The 18,931-nt window shown below is 38.8% G+C and overlaps 2 protein-coding genes across 2 annotated transcripts; one reads left to right on the forward strand and one right to left on the reverse strand.

Annotated features, from left to right (window-relative positions):
- Window positions 1-3,483: 3,483 nt before the first annotated feature.
- On the reverse strand, window positions 3,484-7,717 carry NDUFA5 (NADH:ubiquinone oxidoreductase subunit A5). The gene is made up of 5 exons (XM_079303588.1): window positions 7,606-7,717; window positions 6,624-6,668; window positions 5,055-5,171; window positions 4,255-4,320; window positions 3,484-3,684 (listed from the first exon to the last, which is right to left on the reverse strand). Exons 1-5 carry the CDS (start codon window positions 7,624-7,626, stop codon window positions 3,583-3,585), a joined length of 351 nt encoding a protein of 116 aa, XP_079159714.1. The 5' UTR covers window positions 7,627-7,717; the 3' UTR covers window positions 3,484-3,582.
- Window positions 7,718-8,158: 441 nt separating this feature from the next.
- Window positions 8,159-16,799, forward strand: ASB15 (ankyrin repeat and SOCS box containing 15; the record flags this gene model as incomplete). Its single annotated transcript, XM_079304471.1, is given in 7 exon segments — window positions 8,159-8,285; window positions 15,603-15,872; window positions 15,875-15,922; window positions 15,925-16,073; window positions 16,667-16,690; window positions 16,694-16,726; window positions 16,728-16,799. Coding segments are annotated over 7 exon segments (723 nt in total).
- Between the last annotated feature and the right edge of the window lie 2,132 nt (window positions 16,800-18,931).

Here is an 18,931-nt window from a genome sequence, read left to right on the forward strand (position 1 = left end):
TCGAGAAAGTGTCCTGTGCGTGAACGTTGGCAGCCTTCGTGCCACACACCGTCACTCGGAGCCTGTGGCACTGCCCACCCGAGCCACGGGCTGTGCCTAACAGTGCTCTTGTCCCCCCAGGGTCTGCGGTGTGAGCACTGAGGCTGTAGGGTGGAAATTAAAGACATGTAAATCAGAATGAAACCATCTGAAATTGAATTTTCTGGTTTTTGAGGTGCCATTTCTGACACAACTCCTCTAAATGTTTCCTGCATGCTACAAGGAAACTGAAGGGACAGTCACATTGCACAACTTTCAGATGTGAAATACACAATTCTGTGTTGCAATTCCAGGAGAACCTTTAAAAAGCATTTCAACAGGTATTGAATTGAAATGGATACTCAATAACAGTATGCCATGATCATTGTTACCACATTTCCGAGACATTGTTTGGCACCTGAACGTGGGCCTGCTTCCCATCAAAAGGACAGAAATTTCCCATTACCACTGCTAATGCTGTTTTTTCTAATACCTTATTTGAACTCCCAGAATAGGATCGTCATTAATCCTAGAAAGAGACTGTCATTTGTCACGTTGTCAGTTGTATAGCCGATTAAACATTCAAACTCATTTTCAAGTTGCAATGATTTTTCATTTTTTTCCTACTTAAACAGCATATAAGCTTTGAATATTAAAATAAATATAATAAAAATTAGCTTTCACTTATCTCCTGTTGGTTTTGGGTTCAGATCCAGAACACAGCCATTCGGGACAGCTTAAGAAGCAGAGATGGCAGGCTAGAGTGACAAAAACCCTCAGTACTTGCTCTGCTGATGGGAAAGTTGTTTTTCTGGTGTAACAGCCTCTGTCTCTAGGTCCCATCCTTGCAGAAAAACTATTTATTTTACTCATATGACTTCATCAGATAATCTGAAAGTGTTTTAAGGATCTAAAGTTTGTTAACTCAAAGCTTGCAGTGATTTACCTTACCATTTTAAAACAGATGATAAAATTCTTTGCATCATCATGTATTTCCAACGATTAAAAGAGAAAAATCAAACAAAATCATTAGTTTGCCTTCAAATTATACTTTTCTAGCATATTCCTCTTGGAATAAATTGGGACTGTGTGGAGGACACATACATGCATATGTGCCTTTGTCTGTGAAGCTCAGTTTTAAAATGCCATATATCAAGTTTCAGCAGTAGTGAGCCATGAAAAAGACCTCCTCTCCCCTACAGCACAATTAATGAGCTTATAGGAGAGCTGTTTTAAATCACATGACAAATACATCTTTAGAAGTAGAGAAAATAACTGAACAAGAGAGTTCAGCAAATGGAAGAAAGCTCAGTTATGGAAGAGTAAAAAGAATTCCAATAGTTGCTACCATATTCCTCCCCCCCCAGTATTTCATGCCACTATCGTGTATATTAGACTTTGGGTTTGTTTTTTTAATTTATTTTGATTCCTCTCAGGTCTGCTCAATACTTACTACTGAAATCCATTAATTTTTATTATTCATGTGACAGCATTAGCCCTCATTCAGTCTGTAATCCCTTAATATTTCTCATGTGAAAATTGTGTTTATTGCAATGTCCTCTTCTGGAATGCCATCTAGTGGTTTTACTTAGGAAAAGATCAGCTTCTACCTTGGACAAGACTGAAAAATCCTTCAAAACCAAATAATGAAACTAAGTATTTTTCACTTTTTAAATTTTCAAAATATAAAAATTTCTGTAATTATAGTAAAAATAGTTGGGAAAAAAAACCCGTCATAAAGAATACAGTGAAAATAGTTTATGGAGTGAATATCTTGAGAATACTGTTTTTCTCTTCTTGACTTACGTTGACTTACCCCCCAATACTATTGCATAAAATATAAATTTGTAACTAATAATTTCTAATAATGATGTCACAAGTAAATTTATAGCCTAAAAACTATGAGAAAAAGCTATGACCAACTATATTGTGTAATGTAAGTAGTACATATATAAATGCTTACTAAACTGCAGATTTTTGTGATATAGCTATATTCCTGTCTTTAAGCTTGCAGGAAGGTTACTAATGGTCTGGAATAAAACATCAGCAAAGGCAAACCAGCACAGTACCCTTAGATCTAGTTTAACTAACTGAGCTGATCTCAGTGCTCAACCATCCTCTGGCTGAAAAACATTTCTTAATAAACCTAGGCCCCTCGTGATACAGCTTCATGCTGTTCCCTTGGGTCCTGTCACTGGTCACCAGAAATGAGTCCCTGCTCTTCTACTTCCCCTTGGAAGAATTCTGAAGACCACAGTAAGGTCTCCCCTCAGGCTCCTCTGCTCCAGATACTGACCTCAGCCACTCCTCATATGACTGCCCCTCATCTTCCTTGCCCTCCTTTGGACACTCTCTAAAAGTTCTTAATCTTGTGGCACCCAGAACTGTCCCCAGCACTGGAGGTGAGGCCGTTCCAGAGCAGAGTAGCACAATCCCCCTCCCCTGCCCCTCTGGCCATGCTGTGCCTGATGCACACCAGGACAGGGCTGGCCCTCCTGGCTCATGTTCGACTTGCCACTGACCAGGACCCCCAGGTCCCTTCCTGCAGCACTGCTTTCCAGCATCTCATTCCTCAGGCTGTCAGTACATCCAGGGTTGTCCCATCCCATGCTGAATCCAGCACTTGCGTCTCTTTGACTTCATATGGTGATGGTCCTTCTCTGTTATCTCTGGAGGTCTCTCTGCAAGGCTCTCTACCTCCAAGGGAGCCAAGAGCTCCTCCCAAATAAGTGTCATCAGCAAATTCACTGAGTGTCCCTTCTGTACTGCACCTAAGTAATTAATGAAGATACTGATGAGCACTGGGCCTAAGGTGGAGCCCTGTGGGACCCAACTGACGAACAGCAGCCAGTCTGATGTCACCCATTTACTGCAACACTTAACACTCAAGATGTCAATCAGTACAAGTCTACACGAAGACTTTGTAAGATCCCAACACTAAGGTTTGTGCCACAGGTGTTATGCTGAGTATGGTAACCTACCTGTTGCTGCCATCAATTTGAGTAGCAGTCTTCTTTCTCCCCCTCACTTCTCCAATCTCTCCAGTGAAAAGCAAGCCAGAAATAGTGTTTAGTTCTGTGGGCAGCAAGGTCAGCCAGTTCAGGATAGGGAGTCAGCTGAAACCTAAAAACCTGTTCTTTTTTGGAAGCATTAGATCCCTCATCGCAGTACCTGCATGGCCATTAAGACCCTGTCAGGGGGTAGCAAAAATACACAAGCAAAGGTGTGACAAAATACTTTTCTACAACTTGCGTGTTGACTTCAAGAGGCCTGTAATGTCTGTATTTTTAACATAGAGATTACAATAAAATTACTCAGCATAAGGCACAAACATCCTGTTAACATGAAATACAAAAAAATAAATAAACAAAAGGTTGTAGGCATGCCAGAAAGAATTTTCTTAAAACCATTTCTGCAAGAAACTGGCAGCAGTCTTTAGATTAATAAATATAAGTAGACAAAATGTATTTTAATGAAGTGATTATCTTTAATTTAAAGACAACTGACAGTAATAATAGATCAATAATTACTTTTTACTTTCAAGAGGTTACACCATTTGGGAAATTATATTGGCCATCTCCACTGGTTAGAAGGAGGTTCTTCAACTAGAGGCTCCCATGGTTTCCACTGCAACATTTTTCTTGCCAGGAACAGCTCATTTTCAGCCTGTTGGTAAACACCACACACAAAGTCTTAAATTCTATACAACTGCCCAAATATGAAATAATTTCTATTTCAGTTAATTACCTCAATGATGTCACTATCTATCATGATCACAGACTACCACAAATTTCACCTATAAATATCAAAGGAACTCTATGTTTTGGGGGGTTGTTTTTTCATGAAAATCACCCCCAAATACCCAAACAGACATTCTGTTCAGTGAGGCATTCCCAATGACAACTTCATGATATTTTCTACTTGGTTTGGTTTATCCCCAATATCATTCAATACTCTTCTGCCCTCTTCACTGATTTAGACTCTGTAAGAAGCAATGTAGGTATACATGCATATCTGTAAGCATAATGCAAGAAACAGTTGTTAATTTGTTAGGTTTTAGCAAGGTCATCCCATTACTACATGACAATTTATTTTCAGGGCTTTTTTTTCCTGTTTGACTGTTCTACAGCAAAGGAAGATACACAAAACTTCCAATTTTTTAATAAAAGCTCAGCCAAAGGACCACTAAAAAAACAGAGCAACATTGGCACTTCATCTCAAATTTCCCCTCTTTACCTGTACAATGACTTCTTCTATCTGACCACTATTCAGTTTTTCCTGTAGTTTTTGCACATCCATCTCCTGTGTGTTCAAATATATATAATACAATATTTTAATGAGAAGTAGAAAGCCCATAAAAAGCATGAAAACAATAATTTGACCATATCACACTCCAGTCTTTCTCAGAACTACTATCAAATTAGCTGGCTTATATCATTGTACATTATCAAAGAAATCTCAAACTTATTTCTTACTGAAAAGCAAACATCAAACCCTCAATGATAAATACAGAGAATGAATGCTATTTAATGAATCCAATAAAGTATTAGTAGATAATGGCTTTAATTTTTATCTTGGAAAAAAATCTTGTTCTTACTTTTTCTAGAATTATATGCAAACTTTCAATTATCACCTTAAATAAAGAATACCAGAATTGCACAGAGTTTAATACCACAAAAAGTGGTTTTAAATACTGAAGACAAGGATTGTGCTAAGATACTACACTAGCAAGAGCACATATATTTTTTTTTGTGCAAGTGTGTGAAAATGACCACTTTCCTAGGAATCTCTGAAAAACAACTATGCTTGCATCTAATGTTCACAGAATATCAGCAGAAAATTAACAATTCCTTTTCATATACAATCAAAATATCCCAGTCAGAAACAAAAATAAACTTCAATAGTTCAATTGTTTCTGAATTGATACCTGAAAGTTACACATTCACCTGAGAAACAGCCAGGGACTCCAAAAATCACTTTTCTCCTCCTGCAATTTTTTTTTATGTGCAGCATGAATGACATAGCACTGTACTTACGTTTTTCACCAAATCAAATCGTTCATTTACAATCTGCTCAGTGTATTTCCTGTAAGCTGCATCTTTGGGAATGTTTTGCAGGACACCAAGGATTTTTGTGTAGAGTATTCGCAGACGCTGAAATGATCACAAGACGTGGTTAAAACAGGCAACTACAGTTATTTAACTTCTTGTCCTACTAAACCTACTAAGATACTATTTATACACAAAATATGGTATTCAATCCAGAAGTGTAAGATTAACTAATAATTAAGTCTGAGCCACTGAACTCCATCTTGGGTAAAGCAGAGATTTATCACGACTGAAATATTACTGCTGTCACACTCCTCAAACATAAAAAACAAAAAACAAATTGAAAAAACAAAGAGTTGCAATCTGAATGCACTTGATGCAAAATGACAAAAAACAGTAAAGGCCATAAAAAAACCTGCTCTTAAAAAATTGCAAAAAAGAGGCAAATTCATGTCTAACCCATCAGCTACCGAAAATTTATCTGAGGAAGATATAAAGAGGTTACAATGGAGGCTTTTTTGTCATTTTTCCTCATGCTGGTGCAAAGGTCCGAGTAACAAACAGATTTAAATTAAACTTGAAACTTTTATTGCTGGATTTAAATGCAGAGATAAAGGACACATTAATGGTGGTGGTGAATAAATTGACAATTTTGTACTGGGTAATTGCATCTACCGGACAAGGAAGAAAAAATAGGAAACAGAGAATAGACAGAGAATCTGAACTTCAACTAAAATATTATCCAGTACTTTACTCTTAGCTTTAAGTTGCTGAAAAAACTAAAATATACTAAGATCACCCAGAAGGTATCTGACAAGGCTGTAGAATTAGCTACAATAATTTCTACCAAACAGTAGTGATCTTTTTTCAAGGGTTATTTTTGACAGCATTCTTATGTATTGGAGTCAAAACACTTTTTAAATAGAACTGTTTTATAATAAGAAATTTCAAAGTGGGGAACTTAAAAAAATTACTGAAGTTATTTCAAAGCTAATGCCTCCCAAATAAGCATGATGAGCCTGAGGAGGTAAAAAAGAAAGCCACATTTTCTTTCACAAGCTATGAGAACCACCCAATGCAGTTTCCAAGTACCACTGAAGAATTGCAATCTCAGCACTGCTTGCCATCACAGGGCCTTGGCGTGGCTTTGTACCACATGGCTAATCTCTATCATCTAACACTAGACTATTCCTTTAGTATAAGTTATTTTTGTATTTGGGTACACAGCAAAGCAGCAAAAATCTTTTTGACTGTGAAGCAGGAACTATATTTATGAAGAACTGAATTTAAAGAGTTCTTTGTTTTGGCATTACTGATGAAAGAAATCAAATGCTGGTTCATAAAGATATTTACACTAGACAGTGCATGCCACAAAAAGTACATGTGTAAAATAACCTATAATGACAGGCACTAAACCTTTATCACTGTGGATAATTGTAATTGTTTCATTAAGATGGCATGAGATTAAGATACACTGTGTACCTAAAAATGCAAATACATCACAAAAACCTTGGATCTGAGAGTTTCCATTACTACAGAATGAGATGTGTGACATACCTCGTGAGGGTTCTCAGCTACAGCCAATCCCACAAGTCCAGTGGTCTGCAGAGAGAACATAAACATACTTAACACAGCTAAGCATCCATTTCCACACCAATTGTTTTGACTCAATGTACACCTGACAGGGACCATGACATGACACCAGCCCTTCCTCCTGCTATATGCCCATTATCCCAGAGTTCCAGTGCTCCCGGAGGGAGCAGATCACCTTACCAGAATCACAGAGTATCCTGAGTTGGAAGGGACCCACAAGGATCATCCAGTCCAGCTCCTGCCCTGCACAGCACCATCCCCAGGAATCACACCCTGTGCCTGAGAGCATTGTCCAAACACTTCTTGAATTCTGGCAGGCTGGTGCTGTGACCACTTCTTTGGGGAGCCTGTTCAGTGCCCAAACGCATTCTGGGTGAAGAACCTTTTTCGAATATTCAACCTAAACATCCCTGACAGGCCATTCCCTCAGGCTCTGTCACTGGTGACCACAGACATCAGCGGGGCAGTGCCAGGCCCTCCTCTTCCCCAAAAGAAAAAGCTGCAAATACAATGAGGTACTCCCTCAGCCTCCTCTTCTGCAGGCTGAACAGACCAATGACCTCAGCAGTTCCTCACAGGGCTGCCCGTACAGGCCCTTCACCATCTCCCTTGCTCTCCTCTGGATGCTCTATAGCAGCTTAGTATCTTTCTCGAATCGCGAGGACCAAGGACACAAACAACACCCAAGGTGAGGCCGCCTCAGTGCAGAGCGGAGCGGCACAATCCCCTCCTCCGACCGGCTGGCGATGCTGTGGCCGCCGGGGCAGCTCGGGTGCCTCCGGCTCCAGCCGCCCGGGAGGTGACCCGGGCTCTGCGCTGCCCTCGGCCTCCCCCTCGCAGGGTGCCGCTCGCTCTCACCCCGCGTTTCGGGTACTCCCTGTCCTCCCCCAGAAAGGACGACGCCGCGCAGGAGCGGTACGCGGCCCCAGGCCCGGCGGCGCCTCACCTTCCTCAGCGCCCCCGCCATGGCCGCGCTCGCGGCGCCCTCAGAGGACGCAGCGGAGGGCGCGGGCTGCGCATGCGCCGCAGCGGCCGCGGCCGGCGGGGCGGCGCCAGTGCGCGTGCGCCGCGGGGAGCGGCGGGGAGCGGGCGGCCTGTGCCCGGTGATGGGATCGCTTCGGAAAGCGAAAACCGCCCTGAAACAGAACCAGACAGAAAATAGGGGGCTTAGTTAAGGTCCCTGAGATAGAGGCAGTGAGACAAAAGAGCAGTGAAAAGACAGCTTAAATTATTGGTAGAGGGGAACATGATGATAATTTGAAGATCCAGCTGTCCCCCTATTAAGTCTTAGGCTTAGTTGCAAAGTTAAAGGGTGAATTTTGCGTAGTAATACCTTTTAATAACTGCGTTTTAAGTTTGTATGTTATTCTGGACAAATTTTTCTTTGTAATTCCTTGGCCTGTCTTGAGCTCTTGTTTTCCATAACTGGTAAGCAAACTCCACAAACTGAGTTTCACAATATCTTTGGGTTCTCCTGGAAGCCAGTCCTTTGATAAGACATGCACCTCCACAATCTGCACCTAAAGCAAAGTGTTCATGCAATTTATATCAGCGTTCAGGGCTTGTGTTTCCCCACGCCTGGGTTCCTTGCAATTGCAGGGGAAAGAGCTGGAGTTTCTTTCCAAGGTACTGAAATTCATTCTCTTTCCAAAATACCAATTTTTAAAGTTCTTGCCTTTTTTAAATTGGATCAGTCCTGTACTTTCCCCTTCTCTCCGATGGTCCAACCAGATGATCTCTCTGCTGTTCACACTAACAGACCACAGCACAAATGCTTCTGTGCCTGGCGATATTTTAACACTGTTAGCGTCGTTCCAACAGGAGTTTTGGGTGGCTGTTCCGACAGCCTAAGCACGTGGGAGTCCTTGCCACTTCCTAACAAAGGCTGAAAAACAGTTGGCCTTGTCAAGGAAAATGTTAGTGAAGTCAATCTCAAAGTAGTACTGTGGGAAATTCTCCAAACTGTACATGACTTATTTTAAAATATAACAAAGTGTCATAGTCGACAAGTACCTGACTTTGAAAACAAACAAAAAAACCCCAAACTGCCCACAAAGCATTTCACAGTTTATTTTTTATCTGTTTTACACTGGGAATTCTGTTAGAAGTATTATTCTATGTATTAATATTCAGTATGTAGGTAATCTAAGGTCTTCCCATAGCTCTTGTCCCATGTTTGTCTCACCAATAAGTTTATCTCATGGCATTGTATCTCAGATTGCCATGTGATTTGGTATCTGGACATAAGTCTTATTTTTTCTGCATGAAGCATAATTGATGGATTTATATGTAGTAATTATGTTACAGTGGAATCAGGCACTTCATGCCCAATGCATAATGTTAAAAATACCTGAAAATGAAAAGAAGACCATGTTTGTAATGTGGATATGTACTAATTCTGATGGTCTCCTTGTTATATAAAGGAAATGAAAGAATTGAAAGTAAATAATTACAACATTTGTGTTCTTTATATGTACTCCAAGTACATAGTTTTTGTTTTTTAATTAGATAAGAATATATCTCTGTTCATATCATCTCATAGCCAGCAGTAGAGCAGGATCTCAGCATTGTTTCTATCTGCTTCTGTTATACTTGGATTTTTTAGAGGAGTTCCACCTTTAGTTAGGTCACACTGGCCAAAGAAGTTGCATGTGGTTTATCATCATTAAATGTTTTTGTTGATCTTGTGTTCAAGGACTGAAATGCATGTGGTACCTTAGTTAATCTTACACTTTTATGGTTCTATAAATGCGAGTCAAAAGTAATGGAGGAGTTCACTGTAAAATTTAATTTCATTACAACAATAAAAGACAAGTTGGGGTTTGGGGGGTTCCAGTTTGTTGTGTACCCTTATTGTTTGCACCTTGTGGTGAAAATGGTAACTAATTGGTTAAAACCAGAACAGCACAGAGATTTTGAGTCAGCAATGTTTCCAGCTTCTTCCTCACCCATGCCTGGGTTTAGCTTGCTGGGTACTGCTGTTCTTGATCTTACTCTGGGGTTATTCTGTATTTTCATCACTGCTGTCCGTGGTGCCATGCCTCCTGCTTCTTTGTCCAGCTTCAAGTTATTAAACTAGTTATACAAGTACTGTAGTTGTCTGTCATTGAATCTATAAAGCTTTCCATCATGTCAGCCTCAGAGAGAGAGATTAGTGTTTGTTGATATAATATGGCGAGATCTGCAAATAGTTAAAGGCTAAACCTTCTCAAATTTGTTGTGATTTATGTTAATATGCTCCCACGTTGTTAACATAGTGCTTGAGAATAATTGGCAAATAATTAATTTTTCTTAATGGGAGTTGTTTAACCAATGGGGGCACAGATAATCCTATATCCCCAGACCTCGTGTTACATTTGATGAGATTTTAGAGAAGTCATGTGTAATACTTTCCTCAGGGTCAAGTCTGCTTATGTTACAGTTGTACAAGGTCAGGCCTTAATTTATCTAGCAACTGTGTATTTAATTTTAGAAGTATCACAGGACACCTCAGCTTGCAGGGCACCATTCCTGGCTGTTCAAAATGCAGGCCCCAGAGTAACACTGGCAAGATAATGGGTTGAAACGGTGAGACTGTGGTGTGCTCGCCAATTAGACTTACAGAGAAATAGTTTAAAAACGTAATACTTAAGAGACTGAGTCCAAATTTAGATTGCTAGTAATTATTTTATTGCTATGAATAACCTCTGTACATGCCAAGGGCCACCTATTTATAGAGTAAAGCTAAGATTTTCTCGTTTATTTTAAGGATAAGAAATTAGAATAACATTAATTCTCACATAACTTATGTGCTTAAAAAAAAAAAAAAAAAAAAACAATAAATGCTTGATACACTTCTTTCCAAGGAAAGATGCAACTTCTATGATTAGCAAGTAGTTAATTTTTTTCCATATGAAAAAACAGTAATTTATAGAGAAGAACATTTTTCTAAGAAAAGCATCATGAAGTAATATATAGCTTTTCAGGTGTGAATATAAAAATCAGAAAAATACCAGGCTACTCAAAATGTTGTTTAAAGAAAATATTCGTTAAAATTAAAAGCTAAAGCTCATTTAGAGTAAGGGTTTGCAATTGTTTCCAGTGATCTGTGTGCGGGTCTGGCAATTGAGAAACTGCCAAGGGTGAGTGGAAGAAGATTTTCCTGCGGAGCTTTTCAGCCTTTTCACTGCCACATCACGTAATGTGGCAGCGATGTCCCTGTCGTGTGCAGTGCTGTTATGTTCCACTGTGGTCCTCGTGGAGCAGCCATGCTGTGGGCAGACCTTTTCAGCCCAGCACAGTGCCCTGCCAGCAGTGACACAGCCAGCCAGGCTCTCCACGCCCGTAGACCCTTGGCAGTGTCACCAGCACTGTGCTGTGTGTGGGGAGCTCCTTGCCTTGTACCCACTCTGCCCTGTCGCGGTTACTTGCTGCCTTACCAACCTTCTCATTTCACAATATAGGAATTTTTGTGGGGTGAGATAATTTGAAAATAGTACACACAGCAATTCTGAAACACTGCTTATCTGAGACTTTTCTGGTTAAGTTTGTGTTCAAGAGCTTTATGATGCCTGTGGCAAAATCACTCAGGAGTGTAGCCAAGCAGGAGAAAGCTTTGGGTATAGAAACTGCATAATCAGAGAAAATTTTCTGTGATGGCCTCTAAACTGATTTATTTTTCTGATCTTTTGGAGAGAAAGGAGTGTTAGAAAGGAAATACGTCCTAATGAAAATAAAAATATTTTATTACTAAAAAACTATCTTGCTTAGTGTTCTTAACTCTTCCTGGAAACTGATGTTGGGAGTGTATGGATCATCTGGCAGGAGTAGACCATATGTGAACATTGTTAAAAAAGATTCTGTAATGCATTAAATTGACTTTTTTTCGGAGAGCTTGCAATGTGATGTTCTGATCTAAGGCCAATGTAAACCTTCAGAAGCTTTTTGGTTCTGGCTCTGGGGTGAATATGATATGGTGGGCTGGAATATAATATAATAATTCTCAACTCTCCCAAAGATAGCAGCTTCAGTAAGGCAGGCAGGGCAGGAAGGTCCATCCATGTGGCTCCATAGGGTCATCTTGATTCATTAAAAAAATCTTTATCAATGGCATGAAATCTTCAAATGGAGGGTTTTCAAAATGAAAGGTATGAAAGAAGGCAAGGTAGCTTTTGTCTTAAAGCAGTTGTGGAGGAAATGAGATTATGGATGTTACATATTTTTCCTTAATAAATTATCTTATGTAAATTAACTTTCAGTTTCATTAGAGCACCACTTCGCTGCCAACAAAATACTAATGCACTCTAATATGTACTTTCTTTTTAGCTGATGGAAGGCTGAGGTTGTAGTTATGCTCATTGATGTATACTTCTGAAACAGCTAGTCCAGAAGAGATTTTATCTTTGCTCTCTAAAAGGTTTGTGAGTATTCATAAACACTTTATTTGTGAGTTAAATGATGGCAGCTTTAAGGCACCGTCAGAATTTGAGTAATGTTCATGAAAATGAGAGGAAGAATGCAAAGAAGAGCCTTGCCTCAAAATTCTCCTGCCTGTCAATGGAGTGCATTGCCCACAGGAGACGAGGGAGAGGGGTATTTGTGTGCACATTGTGATGAGCAGTCCATCAGTGTCTCATACGTGTTAAATCTTCTTTTGGCCTGTCATGCTGAAAGCTTGACTATGGACACCATAGGAAGGGACAGAGCACCTTCAGAAAGCTTGTCCTTTATGAGCAGCACAGAGGTCTGTTTTTCAAGCCCAAATGAAAATGTGTTCATGGATATTCTTTTTGTTATTCTTGGAATCCATTTTTTTTGTGTTCAGAGATGGCACTCAAGGCCCAAGTAGTTTATTTTCTCTGTCAGAGAAAATGGGATTGGATTTGAGATTTTTAACATCTTCCTTCAGATTTCTTTCCTTGCAGTTAAAAACCCAGGCCATGATTCCAGTACACATTGAAAGAGGTGAAAAACTGTATTATGTGGGAATCTGAATCTGACAGACCTTTAGTTTCTGAGTCAATGTAAGCCCTTACTAATTTAATTTTGGTTTTCAAGCTTTATCATGTTAATATGTTAAGTAGTAAGGTATTTGTGGATGGGATTATAATATTGGCTATGGTACTTTAAGTGGCTTACTGCTTACAAGAGCAATGCAAAAACTAGTCTGAAGAGAAAGTTGATTAACACTTCGCCTTGAAAATAAATTTTTATTTATAGCATTTGTAAGAATACTATTTCTTCCAAATAATATTTCCAATGTTCCTTCTCTATTTGCAGGATGAATAGAACCATGATCTATACATACAGCAGGGACTTAGTATAATTGTATAATATTTGTGCAACATTTTGAAGATAAGTGTTCAGTCTGGTAGAAAAAGCACATGACTGCACCATGTGGGTAGTAGTTTAAAAACAAAAAAAATTAAAATATCAAACAAGACAAATGTGTTAAGCCACTAAGATTGAATCAAACAGAGAAACTACCAAAACCCAAAGCTCATTTGGAAAAACCTAGGCAGGTATAGCATATATTAACAAAGCTTTTATTTCTGTATTTTACAACATATAAAGACTGCATTTTACAGTTCAAAAACCTAGAAGATACTGTAAAAAGCAACAGTCCTGACCTTCCAGTTATAATGAGAATTTACTAGTAAGGTGGTTAGTTGATGTGATATCATGAGGAAAAAGCATAGTGGACATAAGCTACAGTTAGTGATACAAGCAAACTGAATTTAAATTGATCACTATAGTTAAAAGGTTTGACATATTCTGTTACTCATCCACTGAGCATTTCAATGACTCTCACACCTTGAAAATAATAGCTGGCATGGCTTGACCATTGCCTGACTGTGGGTACCAAACTCATGTGAATGTCCATTAAACTTCACAACTGCAGAAGTAGTGCTGAGAGTCCAAAGTCCCTTGTCTTCTTTACTAGACTGTGCTTTGGCAGTAAAAAGATAAGAAAAAATATTTGTGAATCTTTTTAGTTTGTTTTGGAGGGTTTTAACATATTAAAGACCATTAAAAGAGATAATTAATGATATGAGATGAGACATTTTTATTGTATCACCTATTGAGAGCAATAGGAAAGTTGTAACATCCATGAAGCTAGGTGTCCTGGGGTGAAAAAAAAAGAAAAACAACAAAAAAAAACCCAGCAAAACAAAAAAACCACCCTGAAATAAAATAATCCCTTTGCAAATCTGAGCTTTTGGAGTATTATTTCTTTCAACTGTATGACATTTATCTGTTCAAGGTTCTAAGGTATCTGGGCTTCAAGAGCTTGTGAACCTGACGTGTTTTGAAGGAAACTGATCAAAGAGAGTTGTTTCCACTGCACAAGGTTGCAGGTTGGCCAATTCCACAAGTATTTGAAGTCACTTTAGATGGCAAGAAATGTTAAAAGACCCCATAAGATAAGGAGAGAAGCAAAGAAACATAGAACAAAAAACAGGCTAGAACTGTAAACTAAAAGAAGTAATGGAGCATCTTGCTTATGTTGTTTAAATCTTCAGGCAAAATTTCTGGTTTTGGAAAAGCTGCATCAATTTACACCAGCAAATAAATTAGATCATTTTTAACATTTTGTTCAGAAGCATACAGGCAAGCAAAAATTACTGTTCAGTATTCAGTGTGTTTGACAGTACTGACTAGGTTAACATAATGACAAATACTTGACATAAAAACTTAGCATTTAAGGATTTTTGATGCAATTAACACCCTTGTGCTTTATTTTGTTTTATCTTTTTTCACTTTCTTATGTATCAACATTGAAATACCAAACATACAATGGATAAGCAACATTAACTTTGCTGGCTGTAGAAATGGGCAAATGGAATGATCCTGGAAAAGGGTTTTTATCCCAGTACCATTAATTACAAGGAGAAACTCCACTTCTTCTTGGTAAATCCTCTCTCTGGGTTTAAGCAGCATGACTACCCATGCTTCTCTGTTCAACTCACCCCAGCACTCCTGTTGGCTTGGTTTAGCTGCTGCTCATTATTTTAGATGAAACTAAGTGCCCAACCTGTGGTGAACACCCAGCATTCTGTTCAGCTCTCATCAGCTTCAGGTGATCACTGAGCTGGTCTTTAAGATGCTCCCTATGGTTTAGGTGAATGCTGAGCTGTTTATAGGAAAAGGGGACCAATTTTTTTATTCAAGAGACCTTCTCTGTATGGTCAAGTGCTACCTTTACCAACCTGGTCCTATTCAGCCATCCTAGGGTAGAAGTAAAATAAAAGAACAGTCCATTGCTTTAACTGCAATGTGCTTTTTCTGGAGGTCTGGAGGTTAGTGGAGATTTTTGGTTTTATCAGATGGTTTCTTGAGGAGTAGGCAGGTATTTTGAAAAACCTCCCCTCTAATGCTGAAAACAAGTTTTAACTGCACTGTAATAATAATTCTAGACTGTACAGCTCTACTTTTGAAATATGGAGGAAATGGAAGGCAGGACTGCTTCCCATACACAAAAGTGGCTTGTGAGTGGCATTACCTGTGAATATGAGCTTGGACTTTGCATTTTCTCTAAGAAACAATTTGGCACAAAGTCACATCAAAGATGGCTGTAGTAAACTCACAAATACAAATTTATATACATTTCTATTTCAGAAGTACCTGTGTTAGATTAGACTTAATTAACTTTTATTTTTAGTATAAACAAAGCAAAATGCAAAACATGCTTCTTAGAATTAAGTGAAAACCATTGAAGCAACTTAAACACAATATCATATTTGACAGTGTTCAAAACTGGTGTTTCTGTGTTTTGATCTTTTGTAAAATGTCTAAGTGATAACTAAGAACATAGATGGATGAGGGTTATTTTGTTAATACAAGGAAATTACTACTGCTTAGTTTTGTTCACTGTTTTTTATGGGCAGAAAGCATCTCATTGCAGCAACATCCCAAACTTTAATCCAGGATAGGTAGGGTCAAGCACTGCTCACCCTGCTGTAGATGGCCAGAACCAGTGTCTAGAGCTTGCAATTGAAAATAGTTTGGATGTCAACACTCTCTTGTCTAAACATATAACTTCAAATACTTATGATGACAGAAGGGAGACTGCATTTCGTTGTGCTGTTTCTAATAATGAGATTCTTTACACCAAAATATTGCCCAAAGAAGGAGCAAATCTAAACAAGGATCCTTTAAACTGTGTTCTCGTGGCAGTGAGAGCTGACAGCCATGGAACTGTAAAGCTGCTATCTTATGGACAAGATGTCAACTGCTAATTTTGTGGCTCAATGATACTCATTTCCCCAGTGTAGTTGGTATTCTTAGACTGGTGACATGATGCTGAGGCTGTTGCTCAGTCATGGATATAATGTGGAAATGTGTTTGGACTTTATGTGTCAGGGTATCTTTGGAAATTCTTTTGTGTGGCCAGCTCCAGAGCATGAGCCTGTTCCTGGTTGGAATAGTTCTTCAGTAAAGGATAAACTAGCAAATACATAACTTCCTTTCTCCTCATCACTTTGCTCTTTTCATTAGCCAGGTTTAAGCATTCTGGTTTGTAGGGTTGAATTAAGATTAACATAATGTCAAAATCCTTTTGTGAAAACACTCTAAAAATAAAATCGCATTTGCTCATTTTCTACTCTGAGATAAAGTGATGTACATATAATGTTGATGGGGTTTTACATTTGCATTAATATATTAGAGATTTAGAAAGGAAATTTTATGAAATTATGAGGTAGGATCTGGAATTTCTGTTCCTTTCCTAACCAGTGGAGTAGAGGTGTTTCCAAAGAAATATTTCTGTTGAACAAAACAGTGCCACAGATTGCAGCAATTTTTTTTCTTATTGTCTTCAGGCCTTTTTGCATAAATTAAGGGTTCACAAAGGTTAAACATGGAAGAAAATGGCTTTTAAAGTAACCTACCTATGTATCAATTTGATTATTGAAGGCCATTGCTAGGACCTTTTTAGAAACTATCTTCTGCAATTGCTTTAAAATGTGTTCTTTGGCATTCCTCTGCACAGATTTTGAAATTATGTGGTGATGTGTTCTCTGTTTCAGTTCTGTGAGTTTATTGCTGCTCCATGATTGAGACATTTAGCTGGAAAAGTGACTTGTGTTTTTTATGGATTACACGGATTATGTGCCTCTAAGCACAAGAATTCAGCTTTTCATAGGAGCACAGGAGGAATGAAAAGAGATACCACAGACTGGGTAAATATCTAAATTCCAGTTAATAATGTTATTTATGATTTATTAAAGGAAATTTTAATTGCTTGTGTCAGGTCACACTCATCCAAAGTGTTGTAGCATACTTTGTACATTAAAGATCATGGTTATATATAAAATTCTTCAAACATCTAATTGATTATTTCTTAGGTATTTTTGCAAAGTCTTTGCTCCCAAGTACAGCTCCTGTGTGTGCATGTTTCAAGGCTTGGCAAAATGTAAGGGTCTTTAAGTAGATATTTTAAACAAAGAGTAGATTTTGATGGGCAAACAAACCAGGAAATCAAGCAGCATATCCCCTTGGTTAAGAAATATTGTAACTTTAATTTTGGTTCCTTCAGAGTTTTGGCAGATCAGCTCTTGAACAAAGTCATCCTCAGTCATGCTGTCATGCACTGCACTGTATGTTTCTGCACATTTAGAGAAAAAAAAGTCTGACAAAATAAATTTAAAGATATTTAATCAAAAATTGATTGCAGTTCCTCCCTTTGTTTTTTCTACCATCCCTTCCATCTTGAGGAAAAACAAAAAAACACAAACCCTACCAACTAAGAAGATATTTCTATTGTTAGATGTCAGGATTACATAGGGCATAATCCATTTAGCTAAACACACAATTATCAAATTATTGTGTTGGAAGGGACCTTAAAGATCGTTTAGTTCCAATCCCCCTGCCATAGGCAGGGACACTTTCCATTAGAGCAGGTTTCTCAAATCTGTCTCCAACTTGGCCCTGAACACTTCCAGGGATGGAGCAGCCACAGCAACTCTGGGCATCCTGTTATTTGAGAGATATGCTGGTTATCACACACACAATCACACAAACCAAAGCTCAGCTTTTGGAAAAAGTGAAAATTTCTGGAGTGGGACATGAAGAAGTCTGGGCCAGAGCCCTGACAGAAGGATGCCCCAGTGACTGGTGACTGCAGGCACAGCCTGAGCACAGAGTGCCCCGTGAAGCCAGCACTGCTGACTGCAAGAATGGCTCCACTGGCTGATACCTCCTGGACATAACAGGACAGATACATGTATGCTTCCTAAGCTGTAAACTGATATTTCTTTGTGGGAATTCTTAATCAGAAATATGGGCATAATCATAATAAATCTTAAATTGTGGTAATTTTAATGAATGCAGTGACCACAATGCAAGAGTCTGGGTAATCACGTATCTGATACAGTGTATTGCAACCAGCAAAGGAAACATGATCAAATAAGGCTTTGGACAGGAGATTTTAAACCCTTTCTGTGGCTAGAGCCAAATTCCATTAGTAATTTTAGTTCATAGGCAAAGGTTTATATTTAGGACTTCATACAAGCATCAGGCAGTAGCTACATTGCCTGCAGCATCAAAGCATTCAGTTGTAGCACTGAGCATTGCCCCAAGTGTTTAAAATACCATGAGCTAGTCCTTTCAATATCATTAGGTAAGCTAAAGCGACATGGTATTGATTGTGTTTATTTTTTATTCAGTACAGCCAGGCCCTTTTTTTGTTTGGTTGCATGTTATAGGAGGTGGAGTGATTCTGGTTTAAAGCTTTTCTGTCCTTCATCATTGAAGTTGTTTATTTATTGAAGACTTCTGCCCACTCTTGCTTCCCTCCCATCCCACCCCCTACCCCTCTCAACACTAAAGCAAGTTACAGCATTATGAGAAAGTGTCATTCATATTTTCAAGGCATCTGTGAACTGAATGGAGGGAGAAGCAAAACTTTATTTTAAATGAAATATGAGGCGAGTCATGGAAAGGCAGCTGTTTTCCCCAGGTCAGGTTTATGGCACAGCTAGGAATTGAACACAACTCTTTTGACTCCCATATTTTGCACCCATATTTTGATGCTACTTCTGTGGACTTGACTATGTGGTGGTAGAAGCAGGAAATGTAATTAGATCAGAGCTGATGGTTGTGTGGAAAGACACAAAGGCATCATCCCCAGCTGGAAGAATAAACTGGTAGGAAAAAAAACTTTTTGTTTTCTCTACTTGGACTGTGATTGAACCCTTGCAACACTAGGTTTAATTTTCTTGACTATTTGGGTGTGTCTCACAGGCTGTTCCACCGCAATCCAATTCCATGGCATGCCTGCCCCCGGGCGATGT

Source organism: Erithacus rubecula (assembly GCF_903797595.1).
Source record: "Erithacus rubecula genome assembly, chromosome: 4".
Lineage (NCBI taxonomy): Eukaryota > Metazoa > Chordata > Aves > Passeriformes > Muscicapidae > Erithacus > Erithacus rubecula.

What these genes read in the sequence shown, in the direction of transcription:
- NDUFA5 (XM_079303588.1), bottom strand. Translation starts at nt 7,626, where the DNA reads ATGGCGGGGGCGCTGAGGAAG. An exon ending in TAGCTGAGAACCCTCACGAG is followed by an intron (nt 5,172 to 6,623) that starts GTATGTCACACA and finishes TGATCATTTCAG; the next exon opens with CGTCTGCGAATACTCTACAC. An exon ending in TAGAAGAAGTCATTGTACAG is followed by an intron (nt 3,685 to 4,254) that starts GTAAAGAGGGGA and finishes GTTTACCAACAG; the next exon opens with GCTGAAAATGAGCTGTTCCT.